At 41.5% G+C, this 21,472-nt stretch overlaps 1 protein-coding gene across 2 annotated transcripts in view; it reads right to left on the bottom strand.

Annotated features, from left to right (window-relative positions):
* Positions 1 to 21,472, bottom strand: part of CDKAL1 (CDKAL1 threonylcarbamoyladenosine tRNA methylthiotransferase) — an 871,738-nt gene that overhangs the window by 589,674 nt on the left and 260,592 nt on the right. For both annotated transcript variants that reach the window (XM_073678844.1, XM_073678842.1), the window contains exon 8: positions 8,485 to 8,605. In XM_073678844.1, the coding sequence (XP_073534945.1) occupies positions 8,485 to 8,605 (121 nt within the window). The remainder of the gene's footprint in view (positions 1 to 8,484; positions 8,606 to 21,472) is intronic.

Genomic DNA, 21,472 nt, shown 5'->3' with positions numbered 1-21,472 from the left:
AGCATACGGACACCCTGCAATTCAATTAGCTCATCTGTAGTTTGCATCCATCTGAACTTGGCTTTGTCTAACTTGTTTTTAAATGAATGCTAAACCTACAAAGAATGATAGATCAGTCAATCCTGGCACCCAATGTTAAGGATTTACTGCATGTTTAAGATCCATTCCATTTTTTAGGAAGAACTTACTGGTGGGGCAGAACAATCCTTTTGTCCTACTGCAGGAACAGCATAAGAGAGAAGCTCTTGCTACTTAAGCAGGAAGGGGATACGGCTCATCTCCTACACAGACGTTTTTTCTGAATATTTCTCAGTTTTAATAGTAATATAAGACATTGCAGTTTGAATCTTAGTTTATTTTAACCTTTTATTGAAACTGACAACTGGAAAGGTAATTATAGTTGGTAAACTAGTGAGAAGAATACCACCAGAAGCCCTCAGAAACTACCTGAGAGGAACAATTCTGCCTTAATGGAATACCCTTGGGTGCAGATGTTGAGTAAAGAAGAAAGAAATGTGTGACCTGCATAATGAACATATTCCAGAATAAGGAGAGAAAAAACGGAGAGCGACAAAGCACAAATAGGGTCTTATCTGGGTAACAATGTTATAAGAATTGCACAATTGTGCTCACCTGGTCAGGTCATGCTTAAAACTACTGCAGACCCACAAGGAGATGAATGCAAAAGTAGTGGAGATACAAATGGGTTAGTTCTGCGCTGCCGTAAAAGAAAGGATGCCAAACCAAGTACAAGTGGTTTGTCAATGCATTTTCAAGTATACAACTTCATCAGGACGACCAGCGCAGAATTAATCCATTTGTTTCTCCACTACTTTTACATTCATCTTCCTGAATAAAACACAAAAGCCTGTTCAAAATGCTCAAATTGATTTACCTACACAACTCAGCGGCAAACCTACCTCCAAATACAGCTCTCTCCCCGCCTGTCACATATCAAAGTGGACCTCATTAAGTTGCTCTCATCCTAATATAAGGTCATAAAAACAACAGTGTAATATGGTTTGACAGGAGGGGAGAGGGTTGTATATTTGGCTGCAACTCAGAATGTTTCCTCTATTACGGGCATCTGAATTTGGACTAATATTGTATTAAAATCCTTAGAGAACTGAATGACATTAATTTCTGTCCTTATTATATCTGCAGCGTTCTTAAAGGAAATCTGTCAGCAGGTGTAATCTGAAAGCTGGACTTCAGCGATGTATCACTTAATTGGATGTGTGTTGCTGTTAAAAAAAAATCTGAGTTTTATCAGCTGGAGATAATCACCACAGGACTAAAGCCCCCGTCTCACATAGCGAGATCGCTGCTGTGTCACGGTTTTGGTGACGCAACAGCGACCTCACCAGCGATGTCGCTATGTGTGACACTTTGCAGCGATCAGGCCCCTGCTGTGAGGTCGCTGATCGCTGCAGAATGTCCTGGACCTTTTTTTGGTCGTTGCCCTCCCGCTGGTCAGCACACATCACTGTGTGTGACCGGCGGGAGCAGCGATCAGGCTGGTAACCATGATAAACATCGGGTTACTAGGGGCACACGCGCACTTAGTAACCCGCTGTTTATCATGGTTACGAGCCTGCTAAAGTGAGCGGTAACCTACCGCTCACCGTAGCAGAGTGGTAACCATGATAAACAGTGGGTTACTAGGTGCGCGTGTGCCCCTAGTAACCCACTGTTTATCATGGTTACCAGCCTGCTCCTGCTTCAGGAGGCTGGTAACCAGGAGCAGGACACCAGGAGCAACACTGATAAGCAGCTTTCTGTCAATATACTAGTGTACACACAAAGCTGTCAATCAGTGGTGTTGGCAGGATAGTACAAGGCTCAGCATTCTGAGCACTCGCTCTTCAGCATAGAAAATATTGATTATATCAAAATGACAGAATGCCGACTAGCAAGTGACAAATCGCTGAAATCAGGGTCTCAGGCCCTAACATCATGCTGCTCTCAGCTTACATAGTAATAACATGGTAATTTCCCTTTAAGGAGATCTGTTATTAAGGACCTGGGAATTTGTCCTATGAACATGATAGTTACAGAACCCTACAGCAGGCTCACCGGCTGTCAGCAGCATTTATAATGATTAAACAGGCAGATGCTAGGTATGTAAACACAGCCAGCATCTGCCTGGTATGAGGCAGGCTCAAGTCTTGAGCTGGCTTCATACTTTGCTTAGCTACGTACAGTATGACAAAATGTATGTCAGTTGTTAAGGAGATAAACTAATAAACCAATATCCCCATCAAGTACACACCTAACTGCAATCATGGAAGGTGGGATGAATATAATACTGCAAATAGTCATTTTGATACCTGAAAATAATAAAAAGCAGGGATTTCACAGAGCAGAAAAAAATACTGTATATATATTTGAAGAAATATATATCACATTCAAATTTACAAACTTTCTACTGTTTGCAATAAACAGAAGAAGCAAAATTTTAAATAAGAAGTGGTTTCGCAAATGCAACACAAAATGCCATGTTTAATGACTACTGCAGACACAGAATTATTAAACTCCCTCATAACAATCATCTTTCTATTCAGTAGATCTTGGGCTGTTAAAACTCTATTGCAAATGTGATGAATAGCCAGACACCATTTCTGAGGAATCTCAGCCCCTTCCTAATGGGCAATGACCTCAGGTTCACTAGCACTGTTGAGTTCGCATGCTGCAACCACCTTCTTCAAATGTTATCAAAGATATTTAATGGAGTTCAAGTCAGGTGACTATGCTGACTACTTCAGAATCTTGCAGGATTTCTTCTGAAACCAAACCTTGGCGGACTTTAAGATATGCTTGGGACAATTGTGTTAATTGCAGATCCAATGACGTCCAAACTTCAGCATAGAAGGCCTTACGCTTTCTCATAGTATTTCCTGATACTTGACTGAAGCCATCTTGCCCTTCACGCACTCTAGGCTTTCAGTACCAAAAGAAGGCACAGAGCATCAACGAGCCACTGCCATGCTCCACTTTAGGCAGGGTGTTCTTTTTAGCATATGATACATTCTTCCTCCTTCAGACATACCACTAATTCATACTCCAAGAAAGATCCTGTTTTGCTTCGTCGCTCCACAGAAAAGAATCCCAAAACTGCTGCAGCTTATTTATAAGAATATGAGCACATTTCTTGTGTTTTTGTGTCAGTAAAGGTGTACATAATGCCGTTCAGGCATCCGAGGAGACCTTGAGGACTTTTTTCATTTTTACTGTGCAAAATGAAAACTCATTGCCTTATGCCACTAAATCTTACTTAAAGTCTTTTGCAGTCAGGCAAGGGTGTTTTTTTTTTTTTTTTTTTACCACCTGCCTCCTCAGGAAACTGGTGGCAGCAATTGATAGTTTCCGCTTTGTGCCACATCCAGGTAGTGTAGCCAGTGTTCTTTTAACTTTGAACATGTGAACTATGCTTCTAATTGTGGATATAGGAATATTAAAAGCCTTTGCTATCTTTTCATATCCCTTTCCTTGTTTGTACAAAGCAATAATTTCTTCTCTTAAAGGGAATCTGCCACCCCTTTGGAGTTATCAGACCTCTAATATGGGCATTATCAGATAGCAGGATGCCGGGAGGAAGTGGGGACCAAACCTCATCGTTGCGCACGCCGCAGGTTAAGGGAGCTGAAGTCACGGTGACTCAAGGCGCCTGCACACTGGAGCAGACAAGTAAAATAGCACAGGGAGAAAAAAAAGAGCCTTCAGCTATAGGTGCATTACGCATGCGCGGGATGTTCAGCTCTAGACTGCATTTCACAGGGCCCTGTCACGTGCAGGGGAGGGCAGAGGAATATTTAAATTAAGCATATAGGTGGATATTTCTTGACGTCCCCCGGACGCCAAGCATAGAAAAACAGATTGAAAAAAAAAAGATTTCTCTGCAATCAAACCTGTAATATGGGCCATACAGGCAAGTACAGATTTACATTTCTATAACCTGTATGCCCATATTGGAGGTCTGATAACTCCAAAGGGATGACAGATTCCCTTTAAAGGGTTATTCTCAAGCTGTAACACATTCAGTTATCAGTGGTTTGTTATGGAGTGTATACTGCCATTACTATATATACACATAAGAATAACAGGACATTTGAACAAGCACAAAACTCTAGACAGTGAAAGCTGTGATTAGGAGACCTGCTGTGGAAAATACCAATGCTGGGCCTGATGATCTTGCAAGATTTATAAGAACAACTTGTCAGAAGCTGAAATGGAGAGGGTGGTGGATGAGCAGCTAACTGCTGTATAGAAATCAGTGGGCTGGAGATTGCTGGTATGTTAGGAGTTTAAGCCTCTGCTGGAATGTAACTATTGGGCATCTCGGCCAGGGTCTGGGCAGGCATTGGTGGCCAGGCTCTATGGAAACCACTTTTACCGTATGAAAGACCAAAGCTCCAATTGCAGGAGAATGAGAGCAAATAAAAAAGCAAGTCAATTGCAAACTTGCTTATTTCCATGCAGTCTAAAGACTGTCTAAAGCAAGTTAATAACTTTAGAAGACCCCTTTAACTTTGTGGACCACTCTCATTAATTAGTCATATTTTTAACATCCAAATGTCACAGTCAACCTTCTAGCCAGACCAAGTATTTGAAGCATTTTTTATGCATTTTTTTGATGATTGGTCACAGTCTCTTGATTAGTGGCATCAGATGAGCTTCAGACAATATCCGATTTGCAAATGTGCTCACTTATTACGTATATGAAGTCATTTATCAGGTTACTGTTTGGTTTATTGTAAATAGCAGAACGTTTGTAAATTTGGCTAATGTGACCAATTTAGAATGGAGGTGGAATAATTTTAATTACAACTGTAAAAAAAAAATATAAATTTCCAAGGTAGCAAGCAAGTTCAATTTCAGTGACTTACCTGTAATATACATAATATATACATATACACACACACACATATACTGTATATAGCTAGCTCTGGCAAAAATTGAGACCATTGCAAAATTATCATTTTCTCTGATTTTTCTCTTTATAGGTATATTTTTGAGTAAAATGTACATTGTTGTTTTATTCTATAAACTACTGACAACTTGTCTCCGAAATTCAAAGCTAAAAATTTTGTATTTATTTGCAGCAAATGAGAAATAGTCAAAATAATAAAAAAGAAACAGTGCTTTCAGAGCTCAAATAATGCAAAGAAAACAAGTCCTTATTCATTTAGAAACAACAATACTCATGTTTTAACTCAGGAAGAGTTCAGAAAGAAATATTTGGTGGAATAACCATGATTTTTAATCACAGCTTTCGTGCGTCTTGGCATGCTTTCCACCAGTCTTTCACACTGCTTTTGGGCGACCTTATGCCACTCATGGCACAAAAATGTAAGCAGTTCTTCTTTGTTTGATGGCTTGTGACTATCCATCTTCCTCTTGATAACATTCCAGAGGTTTTCAATGGGGTTCAGGTCTGGAGATTGGGCTGGCCATGACCGGGTCTTGATGTGGTGCTCCTTCATCCACACATTTATTAACCTAGCTATGTGGCATGGGGCATTGTCCTGCTGGAAAAAACAGTCCTCAGAGTTGGGTAACATTGCCTGAGCAGAAGGAAGCAAGTGTTTTTCAAGGATAACCTTGTATGCGGCTTGATTCATACATCCTTCGCAAAGATTAACCTGCCCAATTCCAGCCTTGCTGAAGTATCCCCAGCTCATCACCGATCCTCCACAAAATTTCACAGTGGGTGCAAGACACTGTGGCTTGTATGCCTCTCCAGGTCTCCGTCTAACCATTAGACGACCAGGTGTTGGGCAACGCTGAAAATTAGACTCATCAAAGATTACCTTACTCCAGTCCTCTATAGTCAGATCCTTATGGTCTTTGGCAAAATTCAGCCTGACTCTCCTTTGCTTCTCATTGGTGAAAGCCTTTTTTCTAGCTTTACATGACTTGAGGCCTGCCTCTAGGAGCCTGTTACGAGCGGTTCTTGCCGTGAACTCCACCCCAGCTGCCATTTGCCATTCATTTTGTAGGTCACTTGATGTCATCCTGTAGTTGCTGAGTGACATTCGAATAAGATGACGGTCATCTCGGTCAGTGGAGAGTCGCTTTCGCCCTTTGCCGGTCTTTAGCTTTGTTGTCCCCAATGTCTGCTGCTTGACCTTGTTGTAATGGACTGCAGTCTTCGAAATTTTAAGGATGAAGGCAACATGACGCTCACTGTATCCCTGTGCTAGTAAAGCCAGAATTGAGCCCTTCTTTTCCTCACTCAAGACTTCTCTTTCCAACTCCTTTGGCATGGTTAAAAGTTATTTTTTCATTCAAATTACTTTTGGGCTATTCCTAGCACTTATTTTGCCATCCAGCTTGTCCTATTGCAAGAGGATTGTGAAGACCACAGCAGTGTTTTTTATACTTTCCCTCGTTACATAAGATTTGGTTCAGGTAATCACCTAATCAGAAGCACATTAAGTAGAATGAGATGTACTTTGGTTGGAATTAAACTGACACTGGAATGGAATGGCTGTCAGACATGTAGAGATGGTGATTTTTAGAAAACTGTGCAGTGGTCTCTTAATTTTGCCACAGGCTGATTGCCTCCATGCCACGCCTCATTGATGCTCGTAGGAGCTCAATTTTTGTCTCATCTGACCACAACACCTTCTCCCAATAACTCACAGAATCATCCGGGTGTTCAATGGCAAACTAAGGACGGGCCTTCACGTGACTTCTTGAGCAGTGAGACCTTGCGGTCACTACAGGATTTTAAATCTTTAAGGTGTAATGTGTTACCAATGGTTTTCTTGGTGACTGTGGTCCCAGCTGCCTTGAGATCATTAACAAGTCCCCCCCGTGTAGTTTTAGGCTGATCTCTCACCTTCATCATGATCAAGGATACCCCACGATGTGAGATTTTGAATGGTGCCCCAGATCAATGTTGAATGACAGCCATTTGGTATTTCTTCCATTTTCTTACTATTGCACCAACAGTTGTCTCCTTTTCACCCAGCGTCTTACTTATGGTTTTGTAGCCCATTCCAGCATTGTGCAGGTCTATGATCTTATCCCTGACAACCTTAGAAAGCTCTTTGATCTCGCCCATGTTGTAGAGGTTACAATCTGACTGATTAAATGAGTCTGTGGACAGGAGTCACTTATACAGGTGACTATGTAAGTGTTAGAACTCTCCTGTTAGTTTTTTTCTATTTTGGTCATGTGACCTGCTGCCTATTTATTCCAGCTCCACCCTTCTGGCTTGGCTGGACTTCAGTGTCATTTGATTATCTAGCCAGGTGTTTTTGTACCTATCTCTCTAGTTCGTTTGGTCCTTTGGACCTCTAAGTACTTTTTGTCTGTTTGTCTTTTTGCTCCGCTACAACATCTGATAGGAGGTGTCCAATTTTGTCCCAGTCCTTAGTTCTTTTAGGGACCCCTCCCTTTATTCTATAGGCCAGCGTTCAGACTAGCTGAGGACGAAGGCGGGTCTGTTCACAAGGAACAGGTCGCCCGCTGCAACGTAGGGAATCAGCTCAGTCTTATTGTAGGGACAGATTCCCTTTCTTTCCTTAGTTCTTGTAGCAGATCACAACAGTAAGACAGCTGTCTTTAATGCAGGTAACGAGTCGATTAGGAGCATCTAACTGGTCTGTAGGAGCCAGAACTCAATTGCTTGTAGGGGATCAAATACTTATTTCTCACAGCAAAGTGCAAATAAATTTATCTAATTCATACAATGTGATTTTCTTGATTTTTTGGGGATATTCTATCTCTCAATGTTAAAATTAACCTACCCTTAAAATCAGGGCTGTGGAGTTTAAGCCAAACCTCAGACTCCTCAATTTCCATGACACCGACTCCACAACTCCGACTCCCACATACATGGCTCATGTTTAAGTGATAAATTTACTGTAGCACAGATTCATCTCAGCTAAAAGTCTCGACCCTTAGATCAGGAATAGGACAGACATTTATAGGACATTTCAGAACTTTCCCAAATTCTTATGAAAAAATATTCCCCACAAACTGCATTGAACTACTGTACCCAATTTATTATATATTTTAGGAGTCGATCCATTTTATAAGGACTCCGACTCCACCAAAATGGGCTCCGACTCCACCAAAATGGGCTCCGACTCAAACTCCACAGCCCTGCTTAAAATTATAGACTGTTTATGTCTTTGTCAGTGGGCAAACTTACAAAAACAGCAAGGGATCAAATAATTATTTCCTTCACTGTATATATATACATATATACACACACACACACACACACACACACACACACATATATATATATGTATATATATGTAACATACACACACACACACATATACATATATACACAAGTACAATATATGCAGTTATAGAATATACTATTTAGAGTCTCACAGAGTCTCTGAAGTTTCTTGTTCCCATTTAATAAGTCGAGCTGCAAAAGAGCTCTTTTGCCTGGGAAAAATGAAATTGAATTCTTAGGCAGCACTGAATATTTTATGAGCAAATTTGAAAGAAGCTTACCCTGTATTGATGGAAATGATTTCTATCAGTGGGTTCTTCCTAATCTTTGGTAAATCCAATCGAGCTCCCCCCAACCGTTTTCCATTATCCTTTTTCTGACCCAGCAGTCGCACCGAGTGACCTTCAAATGAAGCACATAAATACACAAACACAAGTCACGCTACTTCAGGATAATTCATCTCTCTGCCAGATATATTAATGGCAGCATTTAAATATTTAAAACAGACATTAACGGTGAAGAAAATATATAAGGATGATCTACAATAATGGTAAAAAACCACAGGGAGAATTTATAACTCTGACACAGGTAATGAGGCTGGAAACAAGATATCACATATTTGCGCAGATAGTAAGAGTTTTGAGTGTCTCTACTGCAGACCTGAGATAAAAATGCTGAAACATTTTTTTTTTTTATTTAAAACTATCTCCTATGTTTTTGGAGACACAGATAGCAAGATGCATGCATTTTCAGTTTTTGATTTTTCTCAATTCATATAATTTATCCATAGTGTCATTGGGATCCCATTATATCTGTAATGTTTGCAATCTCTTTACAAGCAATTTGCAAGGATAAAGCTCCACCACTGATTAAACACTGGCTTTGCCTACAGTGCAGTGTTTCCCCAAAAATAAGACCTACCCAGAAAATAAGCCCTAGCATACTTTTACAGGATTTTTTGAGTATGCTTTAAATATTCCTTCCTTTAAATTAGCCCTAGTTACAGTCAGGACCAACTTTTTTTTTGTGGGGGAAAGGGTGAAGCGGGGGGCGACAACTGGTCAGTTGCCCAGGGCCACTACCATCTCTATTCCCAGGTTAGAACTGGTTAAGGACCTTTGGTGTCATCATGGTCATGTGACCATGTTGCTACCAAAAGTACTTTAACTGCAGAGCAACTAAAGAGGAGACAGGTTGGTATGTTGAACTGGAGTTAGGGGAAAGGGAGGCAAAATGGACAATTTCTCAGGGCCCCCCAGCGTTTCTATTCTGAGGTTAAGACTGCTAAAAGGAGCTCTGGTGATATCACGGTCATGTGACAATGTCACCAAACGTCCTTTAACAGCAGAAGTCTAGAAGAATTGAAGAGGAGACAGGCTGGTATGTATAGTATGATAAAGAGGTGCAAAGTCATATTGGTGTTAAAAGCCTACTAAGTTGCTTATGATGCTCTACTACATCTTAACCTCCTCTCTTAGCCCATGACAATCAAGTGCCTAGGATTCAGTAACAGTCCACTTCCAGTTGTTAAATCAGGGGTGTACATACAAATCTTGGTGCTCCATAGCATATTTTCTAATTGCCATTGGGCTACTCCACTCCCATCCCCTTAATACTCCACCAAAAAACAAAAAAGAATATTTCAGAAGGGTCACAGCAAGGCATATCTCAACTTTTCCGCACAAAAATACTCCTTTCATGACCTCCATAAAGTATGATGCCAACAAAAGTGCACCCCAAACACAATATGATACACTGAATTCTTATACAGTACCCTCCACACGCATAGTATGATAACCCTATAGTACTCACAGCCCCCCTGCAAAGTAGGATACCCAACAGAGACCCCAACATAGTATGATGCCCCAACAGTGACCCCAACACAGTAAGATAGCCTGGTAAAGTACTTTCACACTGTATGAGGCCCCCCAAACAATATGATGCCCTCCACACAGCCCTCTGCAGAGTATGATGGCCCCCACATTGCCCTTGAAACAGTATAATGGCCCAGACATAGCTCTCAAAATAGTATAGTTGCCCCAACAATGCCCTCAAAATAATATAATAGCCCCCACATAGCCATAAAAATAGAATAATGGCCCCCACATAGCTTTCTAAACAGTATAATGTCCCCCAACATAGCCCACCAAATAGTATAATGGCCCACAGATAGCCCTAAAAAACAGTACAATGGCCCCTACAATGTACTCACCCCCAAAATTAAAGTGGAAAAATACATTTCAGGCTGATCCAACTTTGATGTAATGTCCTTAAAACAAGTCAAAATCAGGCTCAGTATTGTGTGTGTGGCCTCCACGTGCCTGTATGACCTCCCTACAACGCCTGGGCATGCTCCTGATGAGGTTGCGGATGGTCTCCTGTGGGATCTCCTCCCAGACCTGGACTAAAGCATCCGCCAACTCCTGGACAGTCTGTGGATGGAGCAAGACATGATGTCCCAGATGTGCTCAATCGGATTCAGGTCTGGGGAACGGGCGGGCCAGTCCATAGCTTCAATGCCTTCATCTTGCAGGAACTGCTGACACACTCCAGCCACAAGAGGTCTGGCATTGACCTGCATTAGGAGGAACCCAGGGCCAACCGCACCAGTATATGGTCTCACAAGGGGTCTGAGGATCTCATCTCGGTACCTAATGGCAGTCAGGCTACCTCTGGCGAGCACATGGAGGGCTGTGCGGCCCACCAAAGAAATGCCACCGCACACCATTACTGACCCACTGCCAAACCGGTCATGCTGAAGGATGTTGCAGGCAGCAGATCGCTCTCCAAGGCGTCTCTAGACGCTGTCACGTCTGTCACATGTGCTCAGTGTGAGCCTGCTTTCATCTGTGATGAGCACAGGGCGCCAGTGGCGACTTTGCCAATCCTAGTGTTCTGTGGCAAATGCCAAGCGTCCTGCACGGTGTTGGGCTGTGAGCACAACCCCCATCTGTGGATGTCGGGCCCTCATACCACCCTCATGGAGTCGGTTTCTAACCATTTGTGCAGACACATGCACATTTGTGGCCTGCTGTAGGTCATTTTTCAGGGCTCTGGCAGTGCTCCTCCTGTTCCTCCTTGCACAAAGGCGGAGGTAGTGGTCCTGCTGCTGGGTTGTCGCCGTCCTACGGCCCCCTTCACGTCTCCTGGTGTACTGGCATGTCTCCTGGTAGCGCCTACAGCCTCTGGACACTACACAGACAGACACAGCAAACCTTCTTGCCACAGCTCGCATTGATGTGCCATCCTGGATGAACTGCAATATCTGAGCAACTTCTGTGGGTTGTAGAGTCCGTCTCATGCTACCATGAGTGTGAAAGCACAACCAACATTCAAAAGTGACCAAAACATCAGGCAGAAAGCATTGGTACTGAGATGTGGTCTTTTATTGAGGGTGTCTTGATAAATAACAATAATTTCCAGCCTCTGTTTGAAGACGTCCATTGAAGGGGAACTCACCACCTCTCATGGCAGCCTGTTCCACTCATTAATCACCCTAACTGTCAAAAAGTTTTTTCTAATAACTAATCTGTGTCTCCTCCCATTTAGTTTCATCCCATTGCTTCTAGTCTTTCCTTGTGCAAATGAGAATAAAGATGATCCTTCTACAATGTGACAGCCCTTGACATATTTGTAGACAGCTATTAAGTCTCCTCTCAGTCTTCTTTTTTGCAAGCTAAACATTCCCAAATCCTGCAACCGTTCCTCATAGGACATGGTTTGCAGACCAGTCACCATTCTGGTCGCTCTTCTCTGAACTTGCTCCAGTTTGTCGATGTCTTTTTTAAAATGTGGTGCCCAAAACTGTACACAGTATTCCAGATGAGGTCTGACCAAAGAGGAGTAAAGACCGATAATGACTTCACGTGATCTAGACTGTATGCTTCTGTTAATACATCCCAGAATTGTATTTGCCTTTTTTGCTGCTGCATCACACTGTTGACTCATGTTCAGTCTATGATCTATTAGTATACCTAAGTCTTTTTCACATGTACTGTTGCTTAGCTCTATTCCTCCCATTCTGTATATGCTTTTTTCATTTTTATTGCCCAGATGTAGTACTTTGCATTTTTCCCTGTTAAAAACCATTCTGTTGGTTGCTGCCCACTGCTCCAGTTTATTTAGGTCTTTTTGAATCCTCTCTCTCTCTTCTCTAGTATTAGCTATCCCTCCTAGCTTTGTGTCATCAGCAAATTTAATCAGTTTACCCTCAATTCCTTCATCTAAGTCATTGATAAAGATGTTGAACAATACAGGTCCCAGGACGGAGCCCTGTGGTACCCCACTTGAGACATTCATCCAGCTGGATGTGAAGCCATTTACAACCACCCTTTGAGTCCGATCACTAAGCCAGTTATGAATCCACCTAACAGTTGCCTGGTCCATTGCATACTTGGTCATTTTTTCAATAAGGATGATGTGAGATACTTTGTCAAATGCTTTGCTGTAGTCAAGATATACTATATCTACAGCATTTCCCTGATCCACCCAGTCAGTGATTCTGTCATAGAAGGAAATTAAGTTAGTCTGACATGACTTGTTAGTTACAAACCCATGCTGACTCTGGTTAATCACTTCATTCTTATCCATGTACTTACATACATGTTGTTTAATAATTTGTTCAAAGATCTTTCCTGGTATAGAAGTCAGACTCACCGGCCTATAGTTCCCTGGGTCCACCTTCTTCCCCTTTTTGAAGATAGGAACAACATTTGCTCTTCTCCAGTCTTCTGGGACTTCTCCTGTTCTCCAAGAATTTTCAAAGATTATGGAGAGTGGTTCTAAAATTTCTTCTACAATCTCCTTCAGTACTCTGGGGTGTAATTCATCTGGACCTGGAGACTTGAACTCATTTATGTTAGCTAAATATTCCCTCACAATCTTTCTGTTTACTGATAACTTGGATTCCTCTATTCCTTTAAAAGGACAGTGAAGATCAGTTGATGTTACATTTTCTTTCTGAGAGAAAACAGATGCAAAATAGGAATTAAAAAGTTCAGCCTTCTCAACATCCTCTCTTACCATTTCTCCATTTTCATCCTGTAAAAATCCTATAGCATCTTTGACTTTTCTTTTACTTTTGACATACCCCCAAAATCCTTTTTTATTGCTTTTGACATCTCTTGCAAGCCTTAATTCATTGTCAGCTTTAGCTAACCTGATACGTGCCCTGCAGGATCTGCAGACTGTATTATAATCTTCTTTAGATATGCCTCCCTCTTTCCATTTAATAAACATTTCTTTCTTTCTTTTTAGCATGTGTTTAAGTTCTGTGTTCATCCATCCTGGTTTCCTTAAATGCTTCCCATTCTTCCTACTTTTCGGGATTGTTAACGATTGTGCTTTGAGAATCTCATTTTTTAAAATTTCCCATCCTTCCTGGACATTTTTGTCCTTAAGGACATCCAGCCATTGGATCCCTCCTATTCTCTTTCTGAGTCTCTTAAAATCTGCCTTTCTAAAATCTAACCTTGAAGTTTGAGTCTTCACATGTCTTCCTCCTCTAGTTATCCAAAATTCTATAATAGCATGATCGCTGCCTCCTAGGGTCCCAGCCACCTTTACCTCCTCAACCATTTCCTCCCTGTTTATAAGGATTAGATCCAAAGTAGCAGATCCCCTTGTTTTCTCCCCTACCTTTTGGAAGATAAAGTTGTCAGCAAGAGAGGATAAGAATTTGCTTGACCTGTTAGTTTTACTTGAGAGAGATTCCCAACAAATGTCTGGATAGTTGAAATCTCCCATGACCACTACGTCATATTTTTTGGAGAACTTGGTCATTTGATACATAAAGAGCTCATCCATATCTTCAGCTTGCCCAGGTGGCCTGTAGTAAATGCCTACAATGGTGTCCTTTCCGTTGTTCTCTCCTTGTATTCTTACCCAAACAGTTTCCACAGAACTCCCAGTCTCTGAAGCTTCAATCTCTGTGCAGATATACGCTTTTCTAATATACAATGCAACACCTCCTCCTCGTTTATCAAGTCTGTTTCTTGCAAATAAGTTGTATCCTTTTAGCCTTTTATTCCAATCATGTGTATCGTCCCACCAAGTTTCAGTGATTCCAATGACATCATATTCCTTTTCCTGCATTAGTAGTTCCAATTCTCCTTGTTTGTTGCCCATGCTTTGTGCATTTGTATAAAAACATTTTAGTTTGTGATTGGTTTCTCTTCCTCCCATATTTTTATTATTTAGATTTTTTTGTCTTTGTTCTTCTTTTCCACTTCCAGTAGCAGAGATCTCAATAGTATTTGTCAGCTGTATGGCTTTTTCTGGCCTTTTGCTTCCCTTCCCACATTGTTATATATATATATATATATATATATATATACATACATACAGTACAGACCAAAAGTTTGGACACACCTTCTCATTTAAAGATTTTTCTGTATTTTCATGACTATGAAAATTGTACATTCACACTGAAGGCATCAAAACTGTGAATTAACACATGTGGAATTATATTCTTAACAAAAAAGTGTGAAACAACTGAAAATATGTCTTATATTCTAGGTTCTTCAAAGTAGCCACCTTTTGCTTTGATGACTGCTTTGCACACTCTTGGCATTCTCTTGATGAGCTTCAAGAGCTAGTCTCCGGAAATGGTTTTCACTTCACAGGTGTGCCCTGTCAGGTTTAATAATTGGGATTTCTTGCCTTATAAATGGGGTTGGGACAATCAGTTGTGTTGTGCAGAAGTCTGGTGGATACACAGCTGATAGTCCTACTGAATAGACTGTTAGAATTTGTATTATGGCAAGAAATAAGCAGCTAAGTAAAGAAAAACGAGTGGCCATCATTACTTTAAGAAATGAAGGTCAGTCAGTCCGAAAAATTGGGAAAACTTTGAAAGTGTCCCAAGTGCAGTTGCAAAAACCATCAAGCGCTACAAAGAAACTGGCTCACATGAGGACCGCCCCAGGAAAGGAAGACCAAGAGTCACCTCTGCTTCTGAGGATAAGTTTATCCGAGTCACCAGCCTCAGAAATCGCAGGTTAACAGCAGCTCAGATTAGAGACCAGGTCAATGCCATACAGAGATCTAGCAGCATACACATCTCTTCAACAACTGTTAAGAGGAGACTTTGTGCAGCAGACCTTCATGGTAAAATAGCTGCTAGAACCCACTGCTAAGGACAGACAACAAGCAGAAGAGACTTGTTTGGGCTAAAGAACACAAGGAATGGACATCAGACCAGTGGAAATCTGTGCTTTGGTCTGATGTGTCCAAATTTGAGATCTTTGGTTCCAACCACCATGCCTTTTTGCGACGCAGAAAAGGTGAACGGAAGGACTCTACATGCCTGGTTCCCACCGTGAAGCATGGAGGGGGAGGTGTGATGGTGTGGGGGTGCTTTTTTGGTGATACTGTTGGGGATTTATTCAAAATTGAAGGCATACTGAACCAGCATGGCTACCACAGCATCTTGCAGCGGCATGCTATTCCATCCGGTTTGCATTTAGTTGGACCATCATTTCTTTTTCAACAGGACAATGACCCCAAACACACCTCCAGGCTGTGTAAGGGCTATTTTACCAAGAAGTAGAGTGATGGGGTGATACGCCAGATCACCTGGCCTCCACAGTCACCAGACCTGAACCCAATCGAGATGGTTTGGGGTGAGTTGGACCGCAGAGTGAAGGCAAAAGGGCCAACAAGTGCTAAGCATCTCTGGGAACTCCTTCAAGATTGTTGGAAGACCATTTCCGGTGACTATCTCCTGAAGCTCAGCAAGAGAATGCCAAGAGTGTGCAAAGCAGTCATCAAAGGAAAAGGTGGCTACTTTGAAAAACCTAGAATATAAGACATATTTTCAGTTGTTTCACACTTTTTTGTTAAGTATATAATTCCACATGTGTTAATTCATAGTTTTGATGCCTTCAGCGTGAATGTACAATTTTCATAGTCATGAAAATACAGAAAAATCTTTAAATGAGAAGGTGTGTCCAAACTTTTGGTCTGTACTGTATGTATATATATATATATATATATATATATATATATTAGTCAAGGCCTGAAAGTGTTGGCACCCTTGAAGTTGAACCATAAAATGAAGTATTTCTCCCAGAAAATTATTAAAATTATACATGTTTTGTTATACACATTTATTTCCTATGTATTAGGACAACACAAGAAAAAAGGTGAGAAAAAACAAAACAACAAAAACATAATTTCACACAAAACCCCAAAAATGGGTCAGACAAAATTGTTGGCACCTCAACTAAATACCTTTGAGGGTGCCAATAATTTCAAAGGGTGTACCTCAATACATCCTTTGGAATAAATAACTGCAATCAATTGGTTTCTATAGCCATCAACAAGCTTCTTACACCTCTCAACTGGAATTTTTGACCACTCTTCTTCTGCAAACTGGTCAGGGTCTCTCATATTTGAAGGGTGCCTTCTCCCAACAGCAATTTTAAGATCTCCCCAAAGTTTTTCAATGGGATTTAAATCTGGACTCTTTGTTGGCCACTTCAGAACTCTCCAGCGTTTTGTTTTCATCCATTTCTCGATAATTCTTGAAGTATGTTTGGGGTCATTGTCCTGCTGGAAGACCCATGGCCTAGGACACAAATCCAGCTTTCTGACACTAGGCACTACATTGCAACCCAAAATCTGTGGTGATCTTCAGATTTCATGATAACTTGCACACAGTCAAGGCACCCAGTGCCAAAGGTAGCAAAACAACCCCAAAACATCTTTGAACCTCCACCATATGTGACTGTAGGTACTGTGTTCTTTTCTTTGAAGGCTTCATTCAGTTTTCGGTAAACAGTAGAATGATGTTCTTTATCAAAAAGCTCTATCTTGGTCTCATCTGTCCACAAGACGCTTTCCCAGAAGGCTTTTGGCTTACTCGCGTACATTGTGGCAAATTAAAGTCCACATTTTTTATGTCTGTGTCAGCAGTGTAGTCCTCTTCGGTCTCCTGTCATAGTGTTTCATTTCATTGAAATGTCTACTGATAGTTGGTGCTTACACTGATGCACCCAGAGCTTTCAGGAAAGCTAAAAATTCTTTGGAACTCGATTGGGGCGGTTTATCCACCATCCTGACTATTCTGCGTTGCAACCTTTCATCAAATTTTCTCTGCCATCCACTTCCAGGGAGATTAGCTACAGTGCCATGGGATGTAAACTTTTTGATTATGTTGTCCATTTTTGGTGTCTTATGTGAAATGATGTCCAATTTGCCTTTTTTCTCTCCATTTTTTTGCATTGTTCCAATACGCACAAAGGAAATAAACACACAGGGTGAGGGTAAAATAGCGTGGCAATACTTTATTGAACCACAAAGCGGACAATAAACACACAGAAAGTCCCAGCAAATACCCAAGATGGTACCACATTTCACAGTCTCAACCTTCCTTTTCTTCCCACCTGGGATAGAATAGCTACGACTTTGGAGACTTCCAAGGCCGACTACCTCAACCAGTGCCCCCCCGCTTCTGGCGGGCTCCCACAGAGAGAAGGTAGCAGCAAGCTTAGGAAGCTAGCAGTCCATCGAGGTACAAGGCCAGGAGACCTGAGGGTCCCAACCTGTCCTCTCCGAGAGTTTCCATGTGGCCAGGCAACCGGTGGGTCCCTCCTAGCAACTCCAAACAACATATCCATGGGGCCAGGGGACTACTTTGTCACAACCCTGGTCTCCCCAAAATGTATCCATGTCTCTCTGGTGGTCTATGGAGCAGATCCGAATCTTTCCAGTCAGGGCCGATACCCTTAGACTAGAAACATGTAGAATTCAAATCTGTGTCTCTTTGGGGAATGCCATGCAATCCATCTACTTTTCTGGAGGATGTCTCTCATTCTCCTTGTAAAGTTTTTCTGATTCTCTGTCCCAAATCTGGCTCCTATAAAAACACATGTCCCTTCTGCTTCTCTACTCAGCCCCCTGAATGGCAGAACTGCTCTCATCCTCCTCTCCCAAAAGCTAAGTGTGCATTAGTGGAGGTATCTTTCTCAGGTGGACCACATCACCTGGGTCTACATGTGAGACTCCCTGTGGTGAAGGCTCCGCCAGATCTTCTTTCAACACTTACACAATGGGCTTAAGCCCCCGTCTCACATAGCGATATCGCTAGCGATATCGCTGCTGAGTCACGGTTTTGGTGACTCACCAGCGACCTCACCAGCGATGTCGCTGTGTGTGACACTTTGCAGCGATCAGGCCCCTGCTGTGAGGTCGCTGATCGCTGCAAAGTGTCCTGGACCATTTTTTGGTCGTTGGCCTCCCGCTGGCCAGCACACATCGCTGTGTGTGACCAGCGGGACCAACGATCTGGCTGGTAACTATGGTAAACATCGGGTTACTAGGGGCACACGCGCACTTAGTAACCCACTGTTTACCATGGATACCACTCTGCTACGGTAAGCGGAGGCTCCCGCGCACCGTAGCAGAGTGGTATCCATGGTAAACAGCGGGTTACTAGGGGCACACGCGCACTTAGTAACGCGATGTTTACCATAGTTACCAGCCTGCTCCTGCTTGCAGCAGGCTGGTAACGGGAGCAGGACATTGTGGAACGATCCTTTCCACGATATCGCTGGTGAGCCTGCCTGTTTGACAGCTCACCAGCGATGTATTAGCGATGCAGCAACGATCCCTGACAGGTCGTATCGTTGTCGGGATCGCTGCTGCATCGCTTAGTGTGACGGGGCCCTTAGACAATTTTTGAACAATGGTTAGAAGCTCCTGAGATAGTAATGAGATTAGTGGAATACTGGACACTTTACAAGTTAAATTAGTGTACATAAACTTGACCAGCAAGCAGAACATTAATAAAACACAGCCAGCAATCTCTAATAAAACACAATAAGGTATTTCTCCTGGATTAACAAATCTAATCGTCTGGCTAATTAAGATTTTAGGCTGTAATTGCAATAATTTGGGAGAAATACTTCATTTTCTGGAAAAATTTCAAGGGTGTCAACACTTTCGGCCATGACTGTATATTATATACAGCATATGTGTGTGTGTATAATATATATATATATATATATATATATATATATATATATATATATATATATATATATATATATATATATATATATATATATATATATATATATACACACACACACACACACATACACAGTACAGACCAAAAGTTTGGACACACCTTCTCATTTAAAGATTTCTCTGTATTTTCATGACTATGAAAATAGTACATTCACACTGAAGGCATCAAAACTATGAATTAACACATGTGGAATTATATAGTTAACAAAAAGTGTGAAACAACTGAAAATATGTCTTATATTCTAGGTTCTTCAAAGTAGCCACCTTTTGCTTTGATGACTGCTTTGCACACTCTTGGCATTCTCTTGATGAGCTTCAAGAGCTAGTCTCCGGAAATGGCTTTCACTTCACAGGTGTGCCCTGTCAGGTTTAATAAGTGGGATTTCTTGCCTTATAAATGGGGTTGGGACCATCAGTTGTGTTGTGCAGAAGTCAGGTGGATACACAGCTGATAGTCCTACTGAATAGACTGTTAGAATTTGTATTATGGCAAGAAAAAAGCAGCTAAGTAAAGAAAAACGAGTGGCCATCATTACTTTAAGAAATGAAGGTCAGTCAGTCCGAAAAATTGGGCAAACTTTGAAAGTGTCCCCAAGTGCAGTTGCAAAAACCATTAAGCGCTACAAAGAAACTGGCTCACATGAGGACCGCCCCAGGGAAGTTAGACCAAGAGTCACCTCTGCTTCTGAGGATAAGTTTATCTGAGTCACCAGCCTCAGAAATCGCAGCCCCCTGAGGAAGCCACGCGACACGCGCGCTGGGGCTACAGCACGGCTACGTGGTTACCCCAGTCCCCATGGGTGAGTTCCCTATTTTGAACTGTTTCTCGACTCTGGCCATTTCCTCTCTTACTCTGAGCAGTGGCCATTCTTTTCTTCATCTTTAGATTCTGAGCTTGCAGAAATGCCTTATATTGGTATATACTGTGGATATATTATCCTAATTGCTCCATGATTTATGAATCCATTGATGGGATTTTTGTACCTTGTCCTCGGGGGACCCACATATTTATTGCCGCCATTGCTGTTCATGTATTTCCTACCCTGTATGACCTTGTCCACTATCTTTATATATATATATACATTTTTTAATGTTTCTACCTAATAAAAGTGACTTTTTTAAATCATACAACAATCTTGTTGTTTTTGATATGTTGGGTGTCCCACTCCAATTTTTCTATGTATGTGTATATGTGCCCAACTTTCTATTTAAAGGAATAATCCCAAAATTATAATGTGGTCTCAGTTTTCTGCACATTCAAATTGTAATCAGGTGTAACAATACAACCTATTTTTCTATTTGCATTGCTTTGCAGCTATCACTCCCTAATAATGACACCTTCCCCACACACAGGATTGCCATTAGATCCATCCTACAGTAGTTTTACTGCTTTCGGTAAATCATGCTCAGATCATCTCAAGACCCTGTGTAAGAAAACATCTGACATACAGGATAGAGCACGCTTCAACTAAGCTATGCCGAAGATCCCACTGATTCCAGCTGCATTTGCATTTAATTACACTCCAATTCATGAAAAATTTGCGCTTCCGATCCTGTCTAATAAAACATCCCCCAGACCATCTCACAGGATCCTCATTGCTCTGAGAGCTCTGTGATGTTCTGATATTCTATGCTCAGCTATGCATGCAGGCAGGGGAGAGCATGATCATGCTCTGAAGATCCTCATAAATCACCAAAGGAATATGGACTTTCTAAATTGTAATAAATATTGGTCAAAATGCAGTTCACAGTTATTGCATTCAAAACTTTCAATGGCCACCTCATCCAAAGAAAAGAATATTGCCCATATTGAGATCTCTATCAGGAAGCATACAAGAGAGAAGATAGAGGGGTCTGCAGCACTGTTGAGAAGCAGTGTGCTGCTGAGAAAGGCAGTATTAGTAGACAAGGCAAGGACAACCCTTTGAGCTTTGTGAAGCTAGATGCACAGAGGGGAAGAAGGATATGAAAGAAAGACACAAAAGGTACAAGAAAAATGTTACTTCTTTGTATTGTATATATTGTATTAATAATAGTCATGCAGATACTGTGCTTTGTAAAAAAAATATTGCCATTGTGACTTTTGAAAAATAATCATATCAGGCATTTTTAACACTTTGTAGAGCGCTGTAACCACAGTCCAAAACATTTACAATGGTGACATGCAGCCATCTATCATGACCTTACTTCACTAATTACCTTATTAAGTCATTAAGTGATTTAGAGAATAAACGAGCT

This window comes from Phyllobates terribilis, unplaced genomic scaffold, assembly GCF_046119375.1.
Source record: "Phyllobates terribilis strain yellow unplaced genomic scaffold, ASM4611937v1 Scaffold_4__5_contigs__length_816908805, whole genome shotgun sequence".
NCBI classification, from domain to species: Eukaryota; Metazoa; Chordata; class Amphibia; order Anura; family Dendrobatidae; genus Phyllobates; species Phyllobates terribilis.
Note: the sequence above shows the minus strand (reverse complement) of the source record. Positions and strands in the feature narration are given on the sequence as shown.